The 26,806-nt window shown below is 41.7% G+C and overlaps 1 protein-coding gene across 5 annotated transcripts in view; it reads left to right on the top strand.

Moving 5' to 3' along the window:
* The first annotated feature begins 588 nt into the window (after window positions 1–588).
* ST7 (suppression of tumorigenicity 7) overlaps window positions 589–26,806 on the top strand; it is a 254,688-nt gene continuing 228,470 nt past the window's right edge. For all 5 annotated transcript variants that reach the window (XM_030857624.2, XM_030857622.2, XM_030857625.3 and 2 more), the window contains exon 1: window positions 589–790. In XM_030857624.2, the coding sequence (XP_030713484.1) occupies window positions 640–790 (151 nt within the window). In that variant the 5' untranslated portion in view covers window positions 589–639. The remainder of the gene's footprint in view (window positions 791–26,806) is intronic.

The raw sequence follows: 26,806 nt of genomic DNA, 5'->3' as shown, positions 1-26,806 counted from the left end.
AGGCCTACTAACCAGTGACAGGAGCACATCTAATTTTTTTCTAGTTGCTCCGCGTTTATTCATCCCTCTGAACCTAAATTCTGAGAGAAAGGAGTAGAGCGTTGGGTTTAAGACCTCGTACGCTGGCATCCATCATACTGCAAATGAATTTTGGCTCGAGCTGAAGGTAAAGTGCTCAGTCACTTTGTGCCTCAGTTTCCCTTATCTATATAATGGAGATTGTTGAAGGAATTAGGTGAGATTATACAGACCTTGGAACAGTGCCTGACATACAGGAAACCTCAACATATGTCAAGAGTTTCCCTCAGCGCGCCACTTGGCTTGTCTTTCTAAGTATTAGCATAATATAAATGGCATCAGAACGTGAGGGGCAAGGGCCACGTGATCCTTCCACGAAGGCCACTTGTAGGGGCCTTCAGAGAGTTAGCATTAAGGCTGGGAAAAAAAGGCAAGCGCGCCCGCGACTCGCGCGCGATTTCCCGCCGCGCCCGCGTCCCGGGCGGCGGGCGAGCTCCGGGGGCGCCGGGGCCGCGGCGGCGGCGACGGCGGCGGCGGCGGCGGCGCGAGCGGCGCCTCCGGGCCGGTGAATCATCCCTGCAGACACCGAGAGCCGCGGCAGCAGAAAGCAGCGCCGGAAAAATGGCTGAAGCGGGCACGGGCTTTCTGGAGCAGCTCAAGTCCTGCATAGTTTGGTCTTGGACTTATCTCTGGACCGTATGGTTCTTCATCGTCCTCTTCCTGGTCTACATCCTGCGGGTGCCCTTGAAAATCAACGACAATTTGAGCACAGGTAAGGCCCGGGCAGCCAGGCCCGCTGCGCTCGCCCCTCCCCCGCCCCGGAAAGTTAGTGCAACTCGCCCGGGGCCGCGGCCAGCGGGGGCGGCCGGGCGCGCGCTCGAGGACGCGCCGGGTCCCGCGCACCGGATGCCCGCGGCCACCCGCCAAGGACGCGGCGCCTCGGCTGGCGGGGTAGACGGGGTTGTGCGAAGGCGGCTGGCGGCCCCGCGGAGGAGGAGCCGCGCCGGCAGGCGGGCCTGACCGGCGGCTGCCGCTCCTGCGCCCGACGTGCTCGTCGGGCGGCGACAGAGGAGACGGAGGTCGGGAGGGAGGGAGTCCTCGCGTAAGCCCACTTGGCTGTCTGCGCGTGAACCCCGAGGGCTCCTCAGATTTGTACCGTGTCCTTCCTCACACGCTGTCGGCTGCGGGTGCAGAGCGTCCGAAGTGTAGTCGGACGAGGCGTGCCTCCAGATCCCGGCGCGACTCGGCCGGTCGCGGGCGCCCCCGTGAGGGTACTGCTCAGGGGTGCCCAGCGGCGAAGCCCCCAGAAGGAGTCGACCCCACACCTGGGGCCGGGACTGCCCGCCTGTGAGCCCCCTGAGTTGCGGGCGAAGAGGCGTCTCTTTTAGAAGGGGAGAGGGTTTCTCGAAAGTACTATCAGGGCTATGGATGACGTGTCAGGTTACCAGACGGAATGTCAAAGGGACAAAAGGAGAGATAGGAAATCTGGAATTTATGATGGTTTTAAATGGTCTTAGCCCTTCTCTCTCCCTTCTCCCCGTCTGCATAAGGCGTTGATAACTAGTCATGTTCAGAATCTTAGAAAAAGCTCCACATGCTAAGAAGTGAGCCCCGCCGTGTGTCCTCTCCACGGTCGTAAGTGCAGAAGGTAATTAAACAGGATCTTAAACTTGCAGTCAGACAACTGAATCATTAGAAAACGACCACAGAGAAAACTCACACCAACAGTGACACTCCGGAGACAAATCAAAAACGCAAAGTATATTTTGCAGGAAGGGTTACAGTTCTTGAAGTCTGGAAATAGTTGTGCGACTCGTTAGAAAGGTCTTTTCTTTTTTAAAATTTCACAGTAATTTGGGAAATCCTTACATTCTTGAATGAATGCGTATGTATTCTACCTAATGTGTGATTTACATAGTCCGGGAGTCAGGGGTCTGGAAATGCATTTTCCTCTGTGTTGTTAACTGCACTAAAACAATTTTTAGAATGTTTGAGATAATGTAGTCATTTTGTTAGGTACTTGTGCTTTTATTTATTTTTTTAATTTATTTATTTTTGGCTGCATTGCGTCTTTGTTGCTGCGCGTGGGCTTTCTCTAGTTGCGGTGAGCGGGGGCAACTCTTTGTGGTGTGCGGGCTTCTCATTGCGGTGGCTTCTCTTGTTGCAGAGCACGGGCTCTAGGTGTGCGGGCATCAGTAGTTGTGGCACGCGGGTTCAGTAGTTGTGGCGCGCGGGCTCTAGATCGTAGGCTCAGTAGTTGTGGCGCACAGGCTTAGTTGCTCTGCGGCATGTGGGATCTTCCCGGAGCAGGGCTTGAACCCATGTCCCCTGCATTGGCAGGCGGATTCTTAACCACTACGCCACCAGGGGAGCCCCTACTTGTGCTCTTAAATACTAAGCCTCATATACCTTGATTTCTTTAACTTGAACTCATGTTCATATTCACATTTGTTTCATAGTATCCCTTGGGAAGGTACTCCTGGGGTGCAGATAGGACTCTGCACCCTAGAATCATCTTGCCATTTTTATAGGAGCTGCTCAGCCCTTGGATGCAGTCATCCTAGTGATGATGGCTTTCTGGCTTTTCCATCTGTTAGAGTGGTTGCTTATCAGAGTATTCTTCCTTGCTTTTGGTTTCCTTGCCTTTGGCAAATATATCTCTAAGATACCTTCACCTCACGACATGTGGGGTCTTAGTTCCATGTGGGATCTTAGTTCCCCAATCAGGGATGGAAACCGGGTGCCCTGCATTGGAAGGCAGGGTCTTAACCACTGGACCACTGGGAAAGTCCCCAAAGTTTTGTTATCTTTAGAAGTTGCTTGAATATATGAGGCCATGGAGTCTTATATTTATTGGTAAGTGGGTTTAATTTTTTTCTCCCAAAAAATTCATTGTAAGGTTTAAAAATTGTGAACGTTTCTCATTTAATACACATTTAAAATTTTTATTTCAGAACACACATTTGTAATACTACATTTTCTTAAAGTAGGTTAAATAATCTACGTGTGTATATGTGTGCATGTGCCCATACGTGCCACATACCAATGCTTCATACAGAACAGGCAAGAAGCAAAATACCTACTGGTAATATGTGTACTTTTAAAAAATATATATTTATTTATTTGGCCTCCCCGGGTCTTAGTTGCGGGTCTTGGGATCTTCTTTGCCACATGCGGGATCTTTAGTTGTGGCATGCGGAATCTTTAGTTGGGGCATGAGGGAATCTTTTAGTTACAGCCTTCGGGATTTAGTCCCCGACCAGGGATCGAACCCGGGCCCCCTGCATTGGGAGTGCGAAGTCTTGACCACTGCACCACCAGGGAAGTCCCAATATATGTAATTTTTAAGGAAGAAAATTGTTAGGTCCTCTCCCAGCAACTTTAAATCTAGTATTTCTCACAAACACCTTTGTTAATTTGCATTAGGGTCAGTTCTCATTTGGGCTTCTAAGAGATAGAGGAAATATGAAGACGAGGTATGAGATTCAGGCCGTCTGGGCTGAATCTCATCTGACACACGATAGAGGGAACCTGAGACTATTTATCCCAGTGATGCTGGACTTCTGTTTTCAGTGTGGTTTTACCTATATTTTAGTCATAAAAGAAGGTAAAGGAGAAGCACACAGAGAGTACATCTCTCTCTGCCACTTCTGTGAGAAGGTAAGGGGAGAAGGGGACATTGGACCCTCCTATGGTGGAACTTGTCCTTTCAGGGAGATCTAAATGGGTTCTAATGGAACTAATTTTGCTGTTCCTAAGTGCTATGGTGCTGGCCTCTTCCTGTGATGATGAAAGCACATGTCCCTGGAGAGGCTGTTGAATCTAGAGCTGCTTTTAGGAAGCTGTGGGTGGCCCAGGCCTCCTTCCTTAGGGAAGCTGACACTATTGACTGATTTGCAGATATTGAAAAATTCTTGCATTCCTGGGATAAATTCTACCTGATCATGGTGTATGATCCTTTTAATGTATTGTTGGATTTGGTTTGCTAGTATTTTGTTGAGGATTTTTTGCGTCTATGTTCATCAGTGATATTGGCCTGTAATTTCCTTTTTTTGTGATATCTTTGTATGGTTTTCTTATTTTTTTTTTAATTTTTGAACTTAATTCTATTTATTTTTTTATACAGCAGGTTCTTATTAGTCATCAATTTTATACACATCAGTGTATACATGTCAATCCCAATCTCCCAATTCATCACACCACCACCACCACCACCCCCTGCTGCTTTCCCCCCTTGGTGTCCATACGTTTGTCCTCTACATCTGTGTCTCAATTTCTGCCCTGCAAAATGGTTCATCTGTACCATTTTTCTAGGTTCCACATATATGCGTTAATATACGGTATTTGTTTTTCTCTTTCTGACTTACTTCACTCTGTATGACAGTCTCTAGATGCATCCACGTCTCTACAAATGACCCAGTTTTGTTCCTTTTTATGGCTGAGTAATATTCCATTGTATATATGTACCACATCTTCTTTATCCATTTGTCTGTTGATGGGCATTTAGGTTGCTTCCATGTCCTGGCTATTGTAAATAGTGCTGCAATGAACATTGGGGTGCATGTGTCTTTTTGAATTATGCTTTTCTTTGGGTATATGCCCAGTAGTGGGATTGCTGAGTCATGTGGTAGTTCTATTTTTCGTTTTTTTAAGGAACCTCCATACTGTTCTCCATAGTGGTTGTATCAATTTACATTCCCACCAGCAGTGCAAGAGGGTTCCCTTTTCTCCACTCCCTCTTCAGCATTTGTTGTTTGTAGATTTTCTGATGATGGCCATTCTGACAGGTGTGAGGTGATACCTCATTGTAGTTTTGATTTGCATTTCTCTAATAATTAGTGATGTTGAGCAGCTTTTCATGTGCTTCTTGGCCATCTGTATGTCTTCTTTGGAGAAATGTCTATTTAGGTCTTCTGCCCATTTTTGGATTGGGTTGTTTGTTTTTTTTAATATTGAGCTGCATTTCTTTTTAGTATTGAGCTGCAAATTTATATATTTTGGAGGTTACTCCTTTGTCCATTGATTCGTTTGCAACTATTTTCTCCCATTGTGAGGGCTGTCTTTTTGTCTTCTTTATGGTTTCCTTTGCTGTGCAAAAGCTTTGAAGTTTCATTAGGTTCCATTTGTTTATTTTTGTTTTTATTTCCATTACTCTAGGAGGTGGATCAAAAAAGATCTTGCTGTGATTTATGTCAAAGAGTGTTCTTCCTATGTGTTCCTCTAAGAGTTTTATAGAGCCCAGTCTTACATTTAGGTCTGTAATCCATTTTGAGTTTATTTTTGTGTATGGTGTTGGGGAGTGTTCTAATTTCATTCTTTTACATGTAGCTGTCCAGTTTTCCCAGCACCACTTATTGAAGAGACTGTCTTTTCTCCATTATATATCCTTGCCTCCTTTGTCATAGATTAGTTGACCATAGGTGCGTGGGTTTATCTCTGGGCTTTCTATCTTGTTCCATTGATCTATATTTCTGTTTTTGTGCCAGTACCATATTATCTTGATTACTGTAGCTTTGTAGTATAGTCTGAAGTGAGGGAGTCTGATTCCTCCAGCTCCGTTTTTTTCCCTCAAGACTGCTTTGGCTATTTGGGGTCTTTTGTGTCTCCATACAAATTTTAAGATTTTTTGTTCTAGTTCTGTAAAAAATGCCATTGGTAATTTGATAGGGATTGCATTGAATATGTAGATTGCTTTGGGTAGTATAATCATTTTCACAATATTGATTCTTCCAATCGAAGAATATGGTATATCTCTTCATCTGTTCATATCATCTTTAATTTCCTTCATCAGTGGCTTATAGTTTTCTGCATACAGGTCTTTTGTCTCCCTAGATAGGTTTATTCCTAGGTATTTTATCCTTTTTGTTGCAATGGTAAATGGGAGTGTTTCCTTAATTTCTCTTTCAGATTTTTCATCATTAGTGTATAGGAATGCAAGAGATTTCTGTGCATTAATTTTGTATCCTGCTGCTTTACCAAATTCATTGATTAGCTCTCGTAGTTTTCTTGTGGTATCTTTAGGATTCTCTATGTATAGTATCATGTCATCTGCAAACAGTGACAGTTTTACTTCATATTTTCCAATTTGGATTCCTTTTATTTCTTTTTCTTCTCTGTTTGCCATGGCTAGGACGTCCAAAACTATGTTGAATAATAGTGGTGAGAGTGGACATCCTTGTCTTATTCCTGATCTTAGAAGAAATGCTTTTAGTTTTTTACCATTGAGAATGATGTTTGCTGTGGGTTTGTCATATATGGCCTTTATTATGTTGAAGTATGTTCCCTCTTTGCCCACTTTCTGGAGAGATTTATCATAAATGAATGTCGAATTTTGTCAAAACCTTTTTCTGCATCTATTAAGATGATCATATTGTTTTATTCTTCAATTTGTTAATATGGTTTATCACATTGATTGATTTGCATATATTGAAGAATCCTTGCATCCCTGGGATAAATCCCACTTGATCATGGTGTATGATCCTTTTAATGTGTTGGTGGATTCAGTTTTCTAGTATTTTGTTGAGGATTTTTGCATCTATATTCATCAGTGATATTGGTCTGTAATTTTCTTTTTTTGTAGTGTCCTTGTCTGGTTTTGGTATCAGGGTGATACCTCATAGAATGAGTTTGGGAGTGTTCCTTCCTCTGCAATTTTTTGGAAGAGTTTGAGAAGGATGGGTGTTAGCTCTTCTCTAAATGTTTGATAGAATTCACCTGTGAAGCCAGGTGGTCCTGGACTTTTCTTTGTTGGAAGATTTTTAATCACAGTTTCAATTTCATTATTTGTGATTGGTCTGTTCATATTTTCTATTTCTTCCTGGTTCAGTCTTGGAAGGTTATACCTTTCTAAGAATTTGTCCATTTCTTCCAGGTTGTCCATTTTATTGGCATAGGTTGCTTGTAGTAGTCTCTCAGGATGCTTTGTATTTCTGTGGTGTCTGTTGTAACTTCTCCTTTTTCATTTCTAATTTTATTGATTTGAGTCCTCTCCCTCTTTTCCTTGATGAGTCTGGCTAATGGTTTATCAATTTTGTTTATCTTCTCAAAGAACCAGCTTTTAGTTTTATTGATCTTTGCTATTGTTTTCTTTGTTTCTATTTCATTTATTTCTGCTCTGATCTTTATGATTTCTTTCCTTCTGCTAACTTTGGGTTTTGTTTGTTCTTCTTTCTCTAGTTCCTTTAGGTGTAAGGTTAGATTGTTTATTTGAGATTTTTCTTGTTTCTTGAGGTAGGCTTGTATAGCTATAAACTTCCCTCTTAGAACTGCTTTTGCCTCATCCCATAGCTTTTGGACCATCATGTTTTCATTGTCATTTGTCAGTAGGTATTTTTTGATTTCCTCTTTGATTTCTTCAGTGATCTCTTGGTTATTTAGTAAAGTGTTGTTTAGCCTCCCTGTGTTTGTGTTTTTTACATTTTTTTCCCTGTAGTTGATTTCTAATCTCCTAGCTTTGTGGTCAGAAAAGATGCTTGATATGATTTCAATTTTCTTAAATTTACTGAGGCTTGATTTGTGACCCAAGATGTGATCTATCCTGGAGAATGTTCCATGTGCACTTGAGAAGAAAGTGTGTTCTGTTGTTTTTGGATGGAATGTCCTATAAATATCAATTAAATATATCTGGTCTATTGTGTCATTTAATGCTTGTGTTTCCTGATTAATTTTCTGTTTGGATGATCTGTCCATTGGTGTAAGTGAGTTGTTAAAGTCCCGCACTATTATTGTGTTACTGTTGATTTCCACTTTTATAGCTGTTAGCAGTTGCCTTATGTATTGAGGTGCTCCTATTTTGGTGCATATATATTTATAATTGTTATATCTTCTACTTGGATTGATCCCTTGATCATTATGTAGTGTCCTTCCTTGTCTTTTGTAACGTTCTTTATTTTAATGTCTATTTTATCTGATATGAGTATTGCTACTCCAGCTTTCTTTTGATTTCCATTTGCATGGAATATCTTTTTCCATCCCCTCACTTTCAGTCTGTCTGTGTCCCTAGGTCTGAAGTGGGTCTCTTGTAGGCAGCATATATATGGATCTTGTTTTTGTTTCCATTCAGCATGCCTGTGTCTTTTGCTTGGAGCATTTATTCCATTCACGTTTAATTATCGATATGTATGTTCCTATGACCATTTTCTTAATTGTTTTGGGTTTGTTTTTGTAGGTCCTCTTCTTCTCTTGTGTTTCCCACTTAGAGAAGTTCCTTTAGCATTTGTTGTAGAGCTGGTTTGGTAGTGCTGATTTCTCTTAGCTTTTGCTTGTCTGTAAAGCTTTTGATTTCTCCATCGAATCTGAATGAGATCCTTGCTGGGTAGAGTAATCTTGGTTGTAGGTTGTAGGTTCTTCCCTTTCATCACTTTAGTATATCATGCAACTCCCTTCTGGCTTGTAAAGGTTCTGCTGAGAAATCAGCTGTTAACCTTATGGGGGTTCCCCTGTATATTATTTGTCACTCTTCCCTTGCTGCTTTCAATAATTTTTCTTTGTCTTTAATTTTTGCCAGTTTGATTACTATGTGTCTCGGCATGTTTCTCCTTAGGTTTACCCTGTATGGGACTCTCTGCACTTCCTGGACGTGTGTGGCTATTTCCTTTCCCATTTTAGGGAAGTTTTTGACTATAATCTCTTCAAATATTTTCTCTGGTCATTTCTCTCTCTCTTCTCCTTCTGGGACCCTTATAATGCGAATATTGTTGCATTTACTGTTTTCCCAGAGGTCTCTTAGGCTGTCTTCATTTATTTTCATTCTTTTTTCTTTATTCTGTTCTGGCAGCAGTGAATTCCACCATTCTGTCTTCCGGTCACTTATCCGTTCTTCTGCCTCATTTATTTTGCTATTGATTCCTTCTAGTGTATTTTTCATTTCAGTTATTGTATTGTCCATCTCTGTTTGTTTGTTCTTTAATTCTTCTAGATCTTTGTTAAACATTTCTTGCATCTTCTTGATCTTTGTCTCCATTCTTTTTCTGAGGTCTTGGATCATCTTCACTATCATTCTGAATTCTTTTTCTGGAAGGTTGCCTATCTCTACTTCATTTAGTTGTTTTTCTGGAGTGTTATCTTGTTCCTTCATCTGGTACATAGCCCTCTGCCTTTTCATCTTGTTTGTCTTTCTGTGAATGTGGTTTTTTGTTCCACAGGCTGCAGGATTGTTCTTCTTGTTTCTTCTGTCTGCCCTCTGGTGGATGAGGTTATCTAAGAGGCTTGTGCAACTTTCCTGATGGGAGGGACTGGTGGTTGGTAGAGCTGGCTGTTGCTGTGGTGGGCAGAGCTCAGTAAAACTTTAATCCGCTTGTCTGCTAATGGGTGGGGCTGGGTCCTCTCCCTACTGGTTTTTTGGCCTGAGACGACCCAACACTGGAGCCTACCCAGGCTCTTTGGTGGGGCTAGTGACCGGCTTTGGGAGGGCTCACGCCAAGGAGTACTTCCCAGAACTTCTGCTACCAGTGTCCTTGTCCTCACGGTGAGACCGAGCCACCCTCCGCCTCTGCAGGAGACCCTCAGACACTGGTAGGTAGGTCTGGTTCAGTCTCTGTGGGGTCACTGCTCCTTCCCCTGGGTCCCGATGTGCACACTACTTTGTGTGTGCCCTCCGAGAGTGGAGTCTCTTTTTCCCCCAGTCCTGTCTAAGTCCTGCAATCAAATCCCGCTAGCCTTCAAAGTCTGATTCTCTAGGAATTCCTCCTCCTGTTGCCAGACCCCAAGATTCGTAAGCCTGACATGGGGCTCAGAACCTTCACTCCAGTGTGTGGACTTCTGTGGTATAAGTGTTCTCCAGTTTGTGAGTCACCCACCCAGCAGTTATGGGATTTGATTTTACTGTGATTGCGCCCCTCCTACCATCTCATTGTGGCTTCTCCTTTACTTTGGATGTGGGGTATCTTTTTTGGTGAGTTCCAGTGTCTTCCTGTCAATGATTGTTCAGCAGTTAGTTGTGATTCCGGTGTTCTCGCAAGAGGGAGTGAGAGCATGTCCTTCTACTCCGCCATCTTGAACCAATCTCCTTTGTATGGTTTTGGTGTCAGGGTGATGTTGGCCTCAAAGAATGAGTTTGGAAGTGTTCCTTGCTCTGCAGGTTTTTGGAATAGTTTGAGGAGGATAGGTGTTAACTCTTCTCTAAATGTTTGGTAGAATTCACCTGTGAAACCATCTTCTGTTTTTTTGGGAGTTTTTAAATTTAAATCTTATAATGAAAAATGAATTTAGGAGAGACAAAGGAGGAAGCAAACATATTAGGAATAGCACACAGTGGTTAGTTTGATAATTGATTTTTGATGTTCTGCCCTTGAGTTGGATAGAAGAATGTTAAAATAGTTCTATGATTTACTGAAAATATAATGAACTTTTAACAAGATTTTTAAAAACCCCAAATTATATTGTTACTTGTCAGTTTTCAAGTGAATTAATTATCCTAAAACAGTGCTTTTCCGAAAGGGCAGAAAATTAATTGTAGACAGGAGCAGTCATGCGGGATATTATTCAAGAAAAACAGTAGCATAGATTAATCTTTTTTTTTTTTTTTTTTCATTTTTGTGGTACACGGGCCTCTCACTGTTGTGGCCTCTCCCATTGCGGAGCACAGGCTCCGGACGTGCAGGCTCAGCGGCCATGGCTCACGGGCCCAGCCGCTCCACGGCATGTGGGATATTCTCGGACCGAGGCACGAACCCGCGTCCCCTACATCGGCAGGTGGACTCTCAACCACTGCGCCACCAGGGAAACCCTATTTCTCTATTTTTAACATAAATATACAAACTATATTTTGTAGAATCCTTTTAGATTTACAGAAGATTACTAAAATACTACAGAGAGTTCCCATATACCTAACATCCAGTTTCCCCTATTACTAATATCTTACATTATTATGGTACATTTGTTTCAATTAAGGAACCAATATTGACACATCATTTTTAAAAAATTATTTTATTGAAGTATAGTTGATTTACAATGTTGTGTTAGTTTCTGGTTTACAGCAAATGATTCAGATATATATATATGAATATATATATGTAATAGTTAGCATTTGCTAATCCCAAACTCCCAGTCCATCCCTCCTGCACCTCCCCTTCCCCATGGCAATCACAAGTCTGTTCTCTATGGCTGTGAGTCTGTTTCTGTTTCATAGATAAATTCATTTGTGACACATCATTTTTAATTGAAGTCTATACATCATTCAGATTTCCTTAGTTTTTACCAAATGTCCTTTTACTATGTTCCAGGATTCCATCCAGTATACCACACTACATTGTTGTCATGTCTCCTTAGACTTCTTTTGGCTGTGACAGGGTTTCATATTTTTCTGGTTTTTGATGACCTTGATAGTTTTGAGGAGTATTGGTTAGGTGTTTTGTAGACTCTTCCTGAACTGGGATATGTCAGGAGTTTTTCTCATGATTTTTCTGGGATTATGGATTTGGGGAGGGAGGACCGCAGAGGTAAAACGCCATTTTCATTACATATCATGGGTACATACCGTCAATTTGATTTGTCACTGTTGATGTTGACCTTGATCACCTGACTGAGGTGGTTTAGTGTTTGTCAAGTTCTACACTGTAAAGCTACTCCCCTCTCCCCTTCAAATACTGTATTAAAATGGAAGTCACTTTGCACAGCCCATGCTTCTGGAGTGAAGTTTTGCTTCCCTTTGTAAAAATAAACAGAGACCACCCAAAAGGAATAAGTAAAGGCTGTTTATTCAGAGCTTGCTATAGCAAGGAAGAACTTCACCGAGAATTGTTCACCATTTTGGAAACTCAGGACTCCAATAGCAATACCATTTGTAGTATCTGAGTCGCTAATGTGACATACTTGTATCGGCCTGCATTGGTAGTTGTTGCATTCATGGTGATGCTATGTAAGGGTACAAGTGTCTGTCTACTTCATTAAATGTTTTACCAAAGTCATGAAAACATCTGCATTCTGAATACAATTGTATTATTTTAAACAGGGCCAGAGTGAGGCATGTGAGGTGCCTGGGTGCAGAATTTAAGGAGCTACTCTCTCAGTCCTGCAGGTGCAGCTTCAGCATTTGCATGACTTTGCCTTAAATTTTATACCCTAGGTGCCTTGCTCGCCTTATCCCTTATCCTGCCCTTGATTACAAATTGTGTTCTGTTTACTTCTTCTTTATATTAGAGTTAGGATATTATATTGGTTATTTTTGAAATTTATGTGTGAGAGTAGGTAGATTATTAAGTTTGTTATAGGATAGAAAGAGGGTGTTTAAAATTAGTTTTTATAAAAGGTGTTAGATCTGATTGGACTGAGAACCACTGCTGTAGGGCATATATTTGGAAGTGTCCCTTCCTTAGCCATATCAGCATCTTCAGTTTTATTGGATATTTCCAGATTAATTTACATATGATTGTATTAGTCAGAGATTGCTGCAGTAATGCTACATAAAACAAAACAAAACAAAACAAAAAAACACTTTAAAACTTAGTGGCTTAAAACAACAAGTGTTCGGGGCTTCTGTGGTGGCACAGTGGTTGAGAGTCCGCCTGCCAATGCAGGGGATGCGGGTTCGTGCCCCGGTCCGGGAAGATCCCACATGCCGCGAAGCGGCTGGGCCCGTGAGCCATGGCCGCTGAGCCTGCATGTCCGGAGCCTGTGCTCAGCAATGGGAGAGGCCACAACAGTGAGAGGCCTGCGTACAGCAAAGAAAAAAACAAAACCAAAAACAAACCAAAAAAACAATAAGTGTTTATTTTTCCCTGTTGCAACTCAAATGTGCTTGGCTGGATTCCTGACTCCAGACATCGGGCTCCAGGCTCCAGGCTCCAGGTTAGGTTAAGGTTGGATTCAGGTCTACTCCATGTCTCTCATTCTGTTGGACAAATAGCTACCCAATCTTCTCATGCAACATGGCAAGAGCAAAAAGAAGGTAAGTGGAAATATGTAAAACCTCATGTGGGTCATATCTAGAACTGGCCTACTGTCTCCTTCTCTGTCACTTCTGCCTACTTTCCATTGGTGAGAGCAAGTCATAAGCCCAACATCTGTGGGGGTAGGGAAGTATACTCTGCTTATTCTGCAGAGCCATCTGGAAAAGTTGTGGATCATAATTCCAATACAAGGAGGGTATGAAGAATTATGACCCATGATTCAGTTTACTACAATGGTTGTACCATTATATACTCTACCAGTCATGTATGCAAGCTTCTATTTCTCAGCATCTTCAAGATCTTGATGTTACCAGACTTCAACATTTTTGCTAGTTTGATGCATGCCAAATGACATATTGTTATTTTAATTTGCATTTCTAATTGTATATGTCTATTCAAAATATTTACTATATACTTGTTTTTAAAGATTAGTTTTTCTTCCACTATAAAGTCAGTTAATAAGAATAATAAAATCTTTTTGTGATGAAAACAAAAATTTGGAATATGAGATTATGATGGTTGTAATTAGTTACAAACTCTGGCAACCAATTTCTATTCTTTTGCTTACATGATGTCAGATATTCTGAAGAATATTAAAAATGTCTATACTCTTTTTTTAATTATTTATTTTTAAAATTTATTTTTGGCTGTGTTGGGTCTTTGTTGCTGCACGGGGGCTTTCTCTAGTTGCGGTGAGCGGGGGCTACTCTTCATTGCCATGCGTGGGCTTCTCATTGCAGTGGCTTCTCTTGTTGTGGAGCACGGGCTCTAGGCGTGCAGGCTTCAATAGTTGTGGCTCGCAGGTTCTAGAGTGCAGGCTCCGTAGTTGTGGCGCACGGGCTTAGTTGTCCCGTGGCACATGTGATCTTCCTGGACCAGGGCTTGAACCCGCGTCCCCTGCACTGGCAGGCGGATTCTTAACCACTGCACCACCAGGGAAGCCCTATACTCTGTTTTTGAAAGACCCTTTTAGTTCTGACATTATGATTCTGTGGACATGGTGCATTTACAGTTTTCTTTCTACTTAGTAATCTAATTCTGTTGAATCCATTTAGTAAGTCAGGTATATGCTATGTATTCCAAACTACTCTTTTGAAAATGTGACTGGTTATTACAGAATATGCTGCTGTTGTGAGTTTCAGTAAACGGATTTCTGGGGTGTTCCTCTGGGAAGAGTGCTTCCTCTTTACTGGCACTGCTCCATCTGGAGGCAGCGCTTACTGGTGGACTCCATCCAGGTGAGAGAGGCGTGGGGAGGAAGAAAGGCACCCACAGAGTTTCTGCCTTGTATTGAGTGGGCCAAAAAGTTCCTTTGACTTTTCAGTAAAAAAAAAAAAAGACACATTTTTCAGTTTCACCAAGAAGTTTATTGGACAGTGTATTCACCGTTTTGTTCCACTACCTTCTGCCATTTTTCAGGCAACTTTGTAATTCCATCTTCCCAAAACTATTTATCTTTTTGAGCAAAGAACTGGTCCAGGTGCCTTTTACAGTCTTTCAGGGAATTGAAATTTTCTTCATTAAGAGAATATTGTAAAGACCGAAATAAATGGATATCTGAAGGTGCAATGTCTGGTGAATATAGTGGATGAATCAGAACTTCCCAGCCAAGCTGTAACAGCTTTTGCCTGGTCAGCAAAGAAACAGGCAGCCTTGCGTTATCCTGATGGAAGAGTATACGTTTTCTGTTGACTAATTCTGGACGCTTTTCGTCAAGTGCTGCTTTCAGTTGGTCTAATTGAGAGCAGTATTTGTTGGAATTAATCATTTGGTTTTCTGGAAGGAGCTCTGTATAATAGAGGACTCCTTTCCAATCCCACCATATACACAACATCACCTTCTTTGGATGAGACTGGCCTTTGGTGTGGTTGATGGTGGTTCATTTCGCTTGCCCCACGGTCTCTTCCATTCCACATTATTGTACAGTATCCACTTTTTATCGCCCGTCACAATTTGTTTTAAAAACGGAACATTTTCATTATGTTTCAATAGAGAATTGCATGTGGAAATACGGTCAAGGAGGTTTTTTTCACTTAACTTATGTGGAACCCGAGCATCAAAGCGATTAACATAACCAAGCTGGTGCAAATGATTTTCAGCACTTGATCGGGATATTTTGAGTATGTCAGCTATCTCCTGCATGGTATAATGTTGATTGTTCTCAATTAATGTCTCGATTTGATCGCTGTCAACTTCAACTGGTCTACCCGTCTGTGGAGCATTGTCCAGTGGTAATCTCCAACACGAAACTTCACAAACCCCTTTTGACATGTTTGATCAGTCACAGCACCTTCTCCAAACACTGCACAAAACTATTTCTGTGTTTCAGTTGAGTTTTTACCTTTCTTGAAATAATAAAGCATAATATGCCGAAAATGTTGCTTTTTTCCCTTCCATCTTCAATATTAAAATGGCTACACAAAAATTCACCAATTTTGATGTCTTTTTTTAAAATGCACACTGATATGACAGCTGTCACTTACAATCTAACAAAATTGTTTCGAATGAAGTTAAAGACAACTAAGCGCTTCTAGAGCCATCTTACGGAAAAAAACAAATGCAACTTTTGGCCAACGCAATACATATAATCCCATTTATGCTGGATCAGACAGGTTAGTCCTAGAATGGTGGTGTTTTTAGAGAAGCACAGGCCATTACTGACAAAACTAACAAAAATGAGTGGAAAGAAATTTCATTCTATACTGTTAGTTCTTAATGGAGATACAATGCATAACCCCAGTGCATTTCTAGTGTCTGCTTTGTCTGCTGTTCCTCATATATCACCCTGCCCTTTGTTCTTTCTCCTGTTCCCAGTCAGCCAGGACTTTTACTCTCCTTACTCTCTTCAGCCTCAGTGTTTTATTGCAGAGAGTGACTCTTCAATAGCCCTTTTCTCTCTCTCTACTGTCTCAGGTCCTCTCTTGTCTCTTAGGTCTAGTGCTTCTCTGCCCATTTTTTTTATTCTGCATCACAGAAAGCCTGGGGACAGTGGACTAGGAGAGTCTCTTGGATTTTGAGGCTGGTGGAGTGAAGGTCTGGGTAGAGTATTGATTTGGATTTTCTTTGGCAGGCTGTGGACAGAGTGAGGACGTCTATGCATAGGCCACCATTAATGCCTTTTGTGCTGTCACACAAGGAAGGGAAGGCTGGTTTGGGGCTCTAGGGGTGTGCCCAGTTCTTCCTTTTGCCCCAGCAGCCCCATGGCCAGGAGGCATCCTTTAGAAAAAATATGGAAAGGAGGCAGGGCCTTCAAAGAGACAGCCATTGAGGCACTCCTGGTTTCTGTGGGACTGCTAAGGCTTGGTATTGCCAAGGCAGGTCTGTTCTACAATAGTATGTGGAATATGTTTCTTTTACAGGTGGGAGAAAAGCCACCTCTTCATCAGGGATCGGTATATCCTTCCCTGCTGGGATAGCACTTTTTTTTTTTTGCTGCGCTGCACAGCACGTGGGCTCTCGGTTCCCCGACCAGGAACTGAACCTGCGCCCCCTGCAGTGGAAGCACGGAGTCCTAACCACTGGACCGCCAGGGAGGTCCCCAGAATAGCACATTCTTACGTGACTTGATACTCAGATGTTCAGGTCTTTTCTGTGTGATTCTTTCACTTTTAAGTGTGATTTTTAGAACTCCCACGGCTTAGTTTTGGTGAATCCCTCCCCCGCATCCCCTACCCCTTAAATACCTTTGCACAGTTGTCCTCACTGCAGCTACATCAGGGCCATCGTGCCTGCTTGGCTTGGTCCTAGAGCGGTGATTTTAATCTGGAGTGTAGCTGACTGGGGCACCAAATCCTGAATGGTAATGAGGTTTTAATCTTGAGGCTGCGGTTTCAGTAGATGGGCTGGCGATGTCACGATTCTCTTTGACAGGCTAGTGGTCGGTGACTTGCTATATTCTTCAGCATCCACACATTTTATTCTGTTAGGTAAGCAGGGAAAGGTTAGTTTTTGGTGCCAAGAGCTTAGTTGAGTCATTCCTTCGCCCCTTCTGGCCATCCTCACATCTTTTGGTAAGACAGGTACACTTACTGGCTGTTGGCAGTCTTCAAAGAGAGAAACAGTAGGTCGGGGAGGCTGGGTCAGTATACATGGAACAGCATGTCTCTTGCCAGGGAAGGGAAAGGCTGCTTCCTGATCTGTAGGTGTGAGGTCTTCTGATGCCTTCAGACCTGCTTTTCCTTGGAGGCCCAGCTATCACAGGGGTTAGTGAGGATGAATCCCAGTTCCGATGTCTTAGAATGCAGCATCTTGGAAGGCAACAGAGGAGACCAAAAATAGAATGGACCAATTACCTCTCAGAAAAGGCTAGACTAGATCCTAGACTAGAACATTGTGTAAGGATTTTGAGTGGGGGAATTAAATGCTTTGATGTATATTATGAATATAACTATTGCTGGCAGAGATAAGGGCACTATGTTAATGAAGGTCCCAGCAGGAAACATATCATACACTCAGATTGTTAACTGAGAAGAATTTAATAAACAAAGATGTGGGCAGGAAAATAAAAAAGGATATTTTATTGATAATAAAGGGTAGTATACTACTTTGGAGCTAGCAGCAGCAGGGAGCCATTACCATCTGCAGGCCTGAAGGGACAAGGGGAAGCAGCAGTTACTGGAACTTGGAGAGATAGCCCTGCAGAAGGCTGTGGCCTTCCGAAGAGAGCCAGGGCCAACTTGTGACTCTGAGGTGAAGCTGTACGTTGGGAGCCGGGGAAGAATGTCCTTCCCCCATTCCCTGCCCATGCTCTGAATCCCTTGTTGGGGTCTCCCATTGGATGAACCAACCAGAGCCAGAGGGTAGAGTGAGGAAGGTGGGAAGTAAGCTGGAGGGGCAAATGGAAAATGCCTAGCCTAGCATAAGGCACTTTTCTCTGCCTCCTTGAACCATTTTTTTAAAAGAGTTTCTTTTTCCTAACAAGAGGCATTTCTCAAGGTTCTGTTTTTCAATAATCTTCTTTTCTCATGCTGTACCCTTCAGTAATCTCATGTAGATGAAACTCAAGTCTCTATTTCTTTTCTGCCCCCATCTCAGCTTCCAGGTGTGCATTTTCAGTGGCCTATTGGATATTTTCATTGAGATACAGGTCACTAGCTCTTTTCCTTCTCTTCCTCCCAGCAGAGCTCAATTTCTCTGAAGGATCGCACCACTTGCAAGGCTCGTAATAATCTTCATCTATTATTTCCTTTACATGTAATTAGTTGACAAATCCTGTCAAATTTTAGTGCTTCATGAATCACCCTTCAATTCCTACTTCTATCTTTATTTCAGCCTTTGTAATCTTATTACAATAATCTCCCAAATGATCTTCCTGCCTCTAATCTCTCCTAATCTATCCTCCATACTGGGATTTTGCTTTTAGATCCTTTAATGTCTTCCTGTTGCCTAGTGAATAAAATGGAGACATCTAAATCTAATATTCTAGGCCTTCTTCCATTAGCCCTGGTGAACCTTTCTAGCTTGATACTCAGTACTAACCTTCATATTTTGCGCTCCACTCAAAATATACTTTACTTCATGTATTGTCATCATTTCCATTATGCTCATTTCTTAATCACTTTAAAAATTACTCACTTTTTTTTTTATCATGGAGACCGGATGACACCTATAGTTTACTGATTCCAAATGGTTCCCCAAACCCTCAATTCTAAGTGCCCCACATAACCCATATATCCCATTGGCTCCCTGACCTCCTTGTCCTGTGTTTCCTGAGGACCTTGACCTTTCCTTCCAGAGTCTTACTCCTACTTATGGTACATCCAGGCCTGTCAGCCCCTGAACTCTGGGGGCCCTCAGTCTTCTCCCCAACAGTGTATGTTCCTCTGGAAGCCGAGCCCTTTTATTTGATGCTGGTCACAAGGAACAACTGACAGTCAATGTGGAGGCCCCTCTAGCACTTCTTTTTTTTCATTTTAACATCTTTATTGGAGTATAATTGCTTTACAATGGTATGTTAGTTTCAGCTTCACAACAAAATGAATCAGTTATATATATACATATGTTCCCATATCTCTTCCCGCTTGCGTCTCCCTCCCTCCCACCCTCCCTATCCCACCCCTCCAGGCGGTCACAAAGCACCGAGCTGATCTCCCTGTGCTATGCGGCTGCTTCCCACTAGCTATCTACCTTACGTTTGATAGTGTATATATGTCCATGCCTCTCTCTCGCTTTGTCACAGTTTACCCTTCCCCCTCCCTATAGCCTCAAGTCCATTCTCTAGTAAGTCTGTGTCTTTATTCCTGTTTCACCCCTAGGTTTTTCATGACATTTTTTTCCCTTAAATTCCATATATATGTGTTAGCGTAGGGTATTTGTCTCTCTCTTTCTGACTTACTTCACTCTGTATGACAGACTCTAGGTCTATCCACCTCATTACAAATAGCTCAATTTCGTTTCTTTTTATGGCTGAGTAATATTCCATTGTATATATGTGCCACATCTTCTTTATCCATTCATCGGATGATGGACACTTAGGTTGTTTCCATCTCTGGGCTATTGTAAATAGAGCTGCAATGAACATTTTGGTAGATGACTCTTTTTGAATTATGGTTTTCTCAGGGTATATGCCCAGTAGTGGGATTGCTGGGTCATATGGTAGTTCTATTTGTAGTTTTTTAAGGAATCTCCAAACTGTTCTCCATAGTGGCTGTATCAATTTACATTCCCACCAACAGTGTAAGAGGGTTCCCTTTTCTCCACACCCTCTCCAGCATTTATTGTTTCTAGATTTTTTGATGATGGCCATTCTGACTGGTGTGAGATGATATCTCATTGTAGTTTTGATTTGCATTTCTCTAATGATTAGTGATGTTGAGCATTCTTTCATGTGTTTGTTGGCAGTCTGTATAACTTCTTTGGAGAAATGTCTTTTTAGGTCTTCTGCCCATTTTTGGATTGGGTTGTTTGTTTTTTTGTTATTAAGCTGCATGAGCTGCTTATAAATTTTGGAGATTAATTCTTTGTCAGTTGCTTCATTTGCAAATATTTTCTCCCATTCTGAGGGTTGTCTTTTGGTCTTCTTTATGGTTTCCTTTGCTGCGCAAAAGCTTTTAAGTTTCATTAGGTCCCATTTGTTTACTTTTGTTTTTATTTCCATTTCTCTAGGAGGTGGGTCAAAAAGGACCTTCCCTCTAGCACTTCTGATTCACTTTTTGTTGACTAAAATTTTTATTTTAAAATAATCTTAAATTTACAGAGAAGTCGAAAGTCAGTACAGGTTTTTTTTTCTTCCAGAACCACTAGAGAGGACGTTGCTGATGTGATTTCCTACACTTTCCTTAGTATTTCCTACAAACAAGGGTGTTCTCCTACATAACCACAGTAAACTCATCAAAATAAATTGATTCTACTAATTAATCAGTTTAATTCATCAGAAATTCGTACAGTACTACCATCTAGTTCTCAGGCACTACTCAAGTCTCACCAGTGGTTCCAATAATGGGCTTCATAGCAAAAGGATCATTTGCAATCATGCATTACATTTGGTTGCTGTGTCTCTTTAGACCTCTTTAGTCTGGAACAGTTCCTCAGTTTTTCCTTGACTTTCGTGACCTGGATATTTTTGATGAATACATGCCAGTTATTTGGTAGAACACCCTTCAGTTTGGGTTTGCCCCATGGTTCTTCATGATTAAGTGCAGGTTATGTATGTACCTTGGCCAGAATATCACAGTAGCAATGCTGTGTTTTTCTCATTGCATCCTATCAGGTAGCTCATGATTTTTATTTGTCCCATTAGTGACGATGCTCATTTTGATCCTTTGAATCCTTGCGTCTGCAAGGATTTGCTGCTGTAAAGTTATTTTTACTCCTTTTGTAGTTAGTATGTATTTTGTGGAGAAGAGCTTTGGAATTACATAAATTCTTCATCAGACTTTCAGTGTATTCATTTATTTCTTTGTATCAGTGTGGACTCCTGGTTTCCTGTTTCATTCAGTGAGCTATAATTTGTTACTATCACTATTATTATTTTGATACTCAAACTGTCCCAGATTTGGCCCTTCAAGCGGGCTTCTGTATCCTTTTGACATGTCCCTGTCATTCTTTGAGAACTTCATTACTCTAAGATGTTCCAGTCTCAGCTTGTGCTTTACCTGCTCCAGCCTTAGAATCAGCAGTTTCTCTAAGACTCCCTTTTTCCTTTTAGTGGAGACAAATATTTAGAAGTCAAGATCTGGGCACAAGGTGTGCTTATTGCTTGTTGGCGTTTTGCTTCTCCCAGCCCTCTCAGATGACAGAGCAAGGGAATATATGTATAGATAGATAGATAGATAGATAGATGGATACAGATAGAGATAGGCACATTTAAATGTATATTTCTTTATATCTATTTATTCCCTATCTAGCTCTCTTGAAATCATGAATTCACATTGATACCTCAGATTCCATTCTAATCCCTCCAGAGTTCATTCCAGTTTTCTTTCCATATCTGTTTCTTCACTGACGGTGAGAAACCTGGGTCCCACTATCCTTAATATACTTTCTGTTTGCTCAATATATCTGTATGTACCAGTATCTCTTAACATTCCTTCTCACCTTACTCTGACTCTGACATACTTGGGTTATGAAACCACATGCTGAGCAGACCTCAAAGGCCCTGCTCATCCTGTTTGGATTCTAACACCCAATACCTCTACGTTCCTCCCCACTCCCCCCAGGGGGATGGCTTCCTCTCACCATTCAGCTCTGACATCACATTTGGGGCCACTCCCTTTTCTTATGCCCTCCTGACTCTGCTTGGGCTCTGACACCCCAAGCAGAGGTGTTCCCATGCGTGGATGAGCTCCTCACCCTGCTCTGGGCCTCTGTGCTGCTGCCACTCCCCCACCCCCACCCCCGACACACACTGTGTTTGCCACCCCAGCATAGAGGCCCACTTTGCTTGGCCCTCCCTATGAGTTTAGCATGGAATTATTTAGGAGGAGAAAGAGAAGAGGTGGGCCAAACTCTATGATTGTTTACCCCCCTTCTTCTTACCTTTTAAGAAGAAAGATCCAAATAATCTGTTAATCAGTTACGACAGACCTAGAATTTCAATAGACCTGGCTTGTCCTCTTCCATTAAGCTATGCCATCATCTGTTTGTTATATCCTTCAGTTCTTAAAATGGAATTTATCTAAATCTACAAAGATGTAAGGCCCTGGAGAATTGAACCTTGTTCCAAAGGGAATGTCTCCTGAAAAGAAGTTTGAATTCAAGCCCCAATTTGCACATATTCATGTATGTGAGAGAGAAAGAGAAGAGGAGAGGAGAAGGGAGGAAAGAGAGAGAGAGAGAAGAAAAAATTGAAAGTTGTGATCCATCATGTATAAAGGCCTCTCTTGTGAAGGGGCCAATCTTTGTGCAATTAAAAAAAAAAAAAATTCTAAGAAGCTCCTCCTTTTTCTTCCAAACCAGGTTATGGATTAAGTAGCCTCTCCCAGTGTGCGAGAAGGACCCACTTAGACTCTGTCATCTTCTCTTCTAGGCTAGAAGTTTTTCAAGGGCAGGACTGTAGGCTCAGTGAGAGCAGGTCATGTCTGCTAGGACACATTTGTGTCTCCAGCGCCAGCTCTGGGCTCTACTGCATGGGAGACCCTCCATTAATATTAGTTTGTAACACTGGTTTGTACTTAGGCCTGACGCCAAAGCCCATGAACTTTCTACTACACTTCACTGTGTTCAGGACTAAGATGGGCTTTGTCCCTTTGCCGTCTGATTAGTCTCAAAGTCTGAGGGATTATCTGTCATCCAACAGCACATCTCTCTATTCTGTGTTGGAGTCAGTTTTATGTGGCCTAAACTAAGTGCCGAGTGGGTTTGTATACACTTCATCTGTTGTATTACTTTTTTTTTTTCCCCAAGGACCCAGTTATAGTTAGACGAGCAGTGGATGGGGAGGTGACTTCATCACTTCTGTTTGTATGACTTAAGTTCCTTAATATCTGAGATTCGGCTTCCTCATTTGCACAGGGGAGACTTTAATAACTTCCTTACTGGGCTGCTGTGGGGATTAAATGAGATGTAGCATATGTAAATGTGCCCAACACATTGCAGTGTGGGTGCCCGATGCAGCCGTTAGTTAACTACCTTCCACTTCACGTTTGAGTGTTACAACAGCTGAACCTGGACTGTCCTAATGACCATTTGGGTTTTTTTTTTTTAATTAATTAATTAATTAATTTTTGGCTGCGTTGCTGCGTGCGGGCTTTCTCTAGTTGCAGTGAGCGGGGGCTACTCTTCGTTGTGGTGTGCGGGCTTCTCACTGCAGTGGCTTCTCTTGTTGTGGAGCACAGGCTCTAGGCGTGCAAGCTTCAGTAGTTGTGGTGCACGGGCTTAGTTGCTCCACGGCATGTGGGATCTTTCCTGGACCAAGCATCGAACTCGTGTCCCCTGCGTTGGCAGGCGTATTCTTAACCACTGCGCCACCAGGGAAGCCCTGACCATTTAGTCTTACCTTAAAACTGGTATTACCCTTAATTTATTAGCCACATGGTTATTAAACATTTTAACAGAATTGGGTCCTGAACAACAAATGTCCATGATTTAGATTTTGGTAGTAATTTCATTTAGCTCTGCTGTCCATGATCTCTTTATCTGGAGTAATTCTTTTTGCCACTAGATGGTGCTTGTTCATGCATTTGTGAGACTTTCCTATATAAAGTTATATTATTCGGGGGAAAACACATCTCGATACCTTGGAGGGTTGTATATGTGGTATTGATACTCATGTTCATCCTGTTGACTAGATATTTTTTAGATTAAACTAAAGGTTAGGGGCAGAAATTTTTGGGACTTAAAAGTTCTTTTAGATCATTCTGTTTATCCATATAATACCCAAATTTAAACATAAGACATTTATTAAAAAAATAATGAGATGGGAGAAATTAGGTGAGTAAATATGGTATTCTTATTTTTGAGATGTACATAAAATTTTACCTAGGCTAATTCATGAATTAGTTAGAAATATCAAAATAATAAGCACTTGGTAAGCCCGTGTATAAGTCTGTCTTGATTTTTCAATATGATCAGAAAGACTTAGCAGACAGTTCATCCTCAGATATGTTAGTAGCAGATAATGTAACATCATATTCAGCTCAGTGAATATCATTTGAAGTACGGTGATTGCTTTAAAACTCTGAAGCATTTTCTATATTGCTTTCTGATAAAATTCAACCAATACTTATCAAGCCTGCCTTACACGGGAATACAGAAATGAGGAGACCCATGGTCCTTTCCTTTCATGAAGTCATGAATAATTAATTGTGTTTGGCTGAGGTTAGCTGCTATAATAGAGATTGTGTGGGATCAGAGGAAGGGATTATCAGAATTTGTGGTACAGGACTTCTTTAGATGAGCTGTAGGGGGAATCCTGTTAGAGATTTCCTACTCATTGTGTTTTCTATGAATAGCTGGACATAACCAGTTTGGGAACAAATACTTTGGTGAAAGATAATTTTAATTTTTAGAATTTCTCAGATAACATAGAGAACGGTTCTGGACATGTGTGATTAGAGTCTGTTATAATTGAAAGTGTGATAACTTTGCTTTTTCATCTTCACTATAAGTAGAAAGGAGTAGTGAGGACAGGGTTTGGTGGCAAATGGGGAGTTGTCGGTAGTAAAGCAGAGTCGGTGAGCTGAGAGCTGGTGGTTATACCCGGTATGCGGTTTTAGTTGCAGCAGAAACTGAGCCTGACCAATTTAAGGGAAAGTGAAAATGTTCAGAATCTAATGAAAAGCTGAAGAACTAGATTTCAGAAAGGACAAAATATAGTACGTCTCCAGGGATCTAGGTAGCAGGAACCAATGGATCGTTATCTCATAGTCACTGTCAGAATGAATGAATGTCAACTACTTCAGTTTTTTAAAAAAACACTGCTAAATATCAGATTTCTTGGAGAGAGCCTCCATATACCCATCCCAGTAGGCATCAAATGAAATGGGGAAGGCTAGTTTGAGGGGAAGGAGCAGGTTTTGGGGAAAGACTAGTTTTGGATGTGTTAAGTTGGAGATATTCAGACATTCAAATGGAGACGTCAGGTAGGTAGTTGGATATTTGAGTCTGGAGATAGGGAGAGAGAGATTTCGGACATAGTTTATAGGTAGTATTTAAAGCCATGAGATTAGATAAAATTACTGAGAGAGTGCGTATAGAGAAGAGAAAAAGTTCTAGACTGAGTTCCGAAGCTTTCCCATTTCAAGAGGTTGGGAAAAAGAGGAGGAACCAGCAAAGGTGATGGAGAAGGATGTTTAAGATCTTCCCTTGCAGATGGGCCCTTTACTGAGAATTCGTGTGCGAATCTTCATCCTTCGAGCCCTTTCAAATAGTCCACACTCCCTAAGCTCCAACCTCCTAACCCCCAATCCTTTAGTATTACTCCTTTCAAGTCCTTGCTTATTCAGCAGGACATTAGCCACTGTCCAGAAATTTATATAGATTCTGAGCCTCGGCCTCCTCTTCTTACAGAGTGAATAGATGTATTATTTGACATTCTGCCCACCTAAAGAATCTCTCTTCTTCCTTATCCTCAGAGGCACTCCAAAGAAGGGTTAGAGGGCTTCCCTGGTGGCACAGTGGTTGGCAGTCCGCCTGCCAATGCAGGGGACACGGGTTCGTGCCCCGGTCCGGGAGGATCCCACATGCCGCGGAGCGGCTGGGCCCGTGAGCCATGGGTGCTGAGCCTGCGCGTCCGGAGCCTGTGCTCCGCAACGGGAAAGGCCACAACAGTGAGAGGCCCGCGTACCGCAAAAAAAAAAAAAAAAAAAAAAAAAAAAAGAAGGGTTAGAAACTGTGACCGAGTGTGAGTGTGTTATATAGAGCCATCTAAATGGGCTTGGTATTTTTCATCCGTAGGCCTCTTACTGGTTTCTGAGGAAGTCCCCATGAAGCCAGGATGTGGCTGAGGGATAGGAGGCCATGGGCAGGAGTGCCTCTCTGGGAATGTGCATCCTCCCCAAGCCTTTGGGCTTGCTGTAGTGCCACTGGCCTGGCTGCTCGAGTCTGCAGCAAGAAAACTGCTCCGACTTGGATTTTCTATGCCTAGTCCCATAGTCTTGTTACTGAAAACTGGCCCTTGCTTTGGTTCTTCACTCTGCACCACCTCTTGAACTTCATACTTATTTTTCCTATGAGATTGCTCTTGGAACTCAGTTCTGCACATTCATTACTGACCTTACTACTTGCTCAGACCTCACAGGAAGCCTGTCACCTAGGAGCTGCTCTTGTTCCCACATCTGGAGTCGGTTTCTGTCTGGTACTGGGAATCACCCACCATGACCACACTCCTCTTTTCTTATTTTACAAAAATTCCATAGCTAGTCCTGATACCAAACATTTTTTTCCTCCTTTGCTGGTTTAGAGGTACTGGCTATTTAGCCCCTGTTCTGACCTTAAAAGTTCAAAGTGCTTGAGACATTTTTATAGTTCTGTAGAAGGACTCATAAGTATTTTCCTGCATCAGTTCATATCCCAACTTGATTAGTTTCTTTTGATAGATCTATTAGAGTGTTTATTTGGGTATATTTGGGGTGACATTGGTGGGAGATTAGGTTGCAAGTTCACCCACTTTAATAAAATTGAATATTTATTGATATTTTAAAAAATGATACTGAAGGATATTTTTGTCTTCAACTTTCTTTCACTAAACTGGTTCATTTGAGGCCAATATTTTAGCTATTCACAACAATTAATTTTTTCCTATGTTTTTCTCAGTCTTTTAACATATTTCTATGTACAGATTTCATGGTTAAATTTTTTAAAATTTTATTGTAAAGCAAGTTGATCCTTCTGGATAAATGTATTTATTCTAATAATATTATGAGTGCTAGAGGGCAGGCTTTAAAAGATGCGAATTGTCTATTCTTGTCTTTTGTTGATTATTTTAAAGTATTTTTAGTATACTTTATAGATTACGATTTATT

Source organism: Globicephala melas, chromosome 9 (genome assembly GCF_963455315.2).
Source record: "Globicephala melas chromosome 9, mGloMel1.2, whole genome shotgun sequence".
NCBI lineage: Eukaryota > Metazoa > Chordata > Mammalia > Artiodactyla > Delphinidae > Globicephala > Globicephala melas.
The sequence above is the reverse complement of the archived record's forward strand: the minus strand, read 5'-3'. Positions and strand labels throughout refer to the sequence as shown.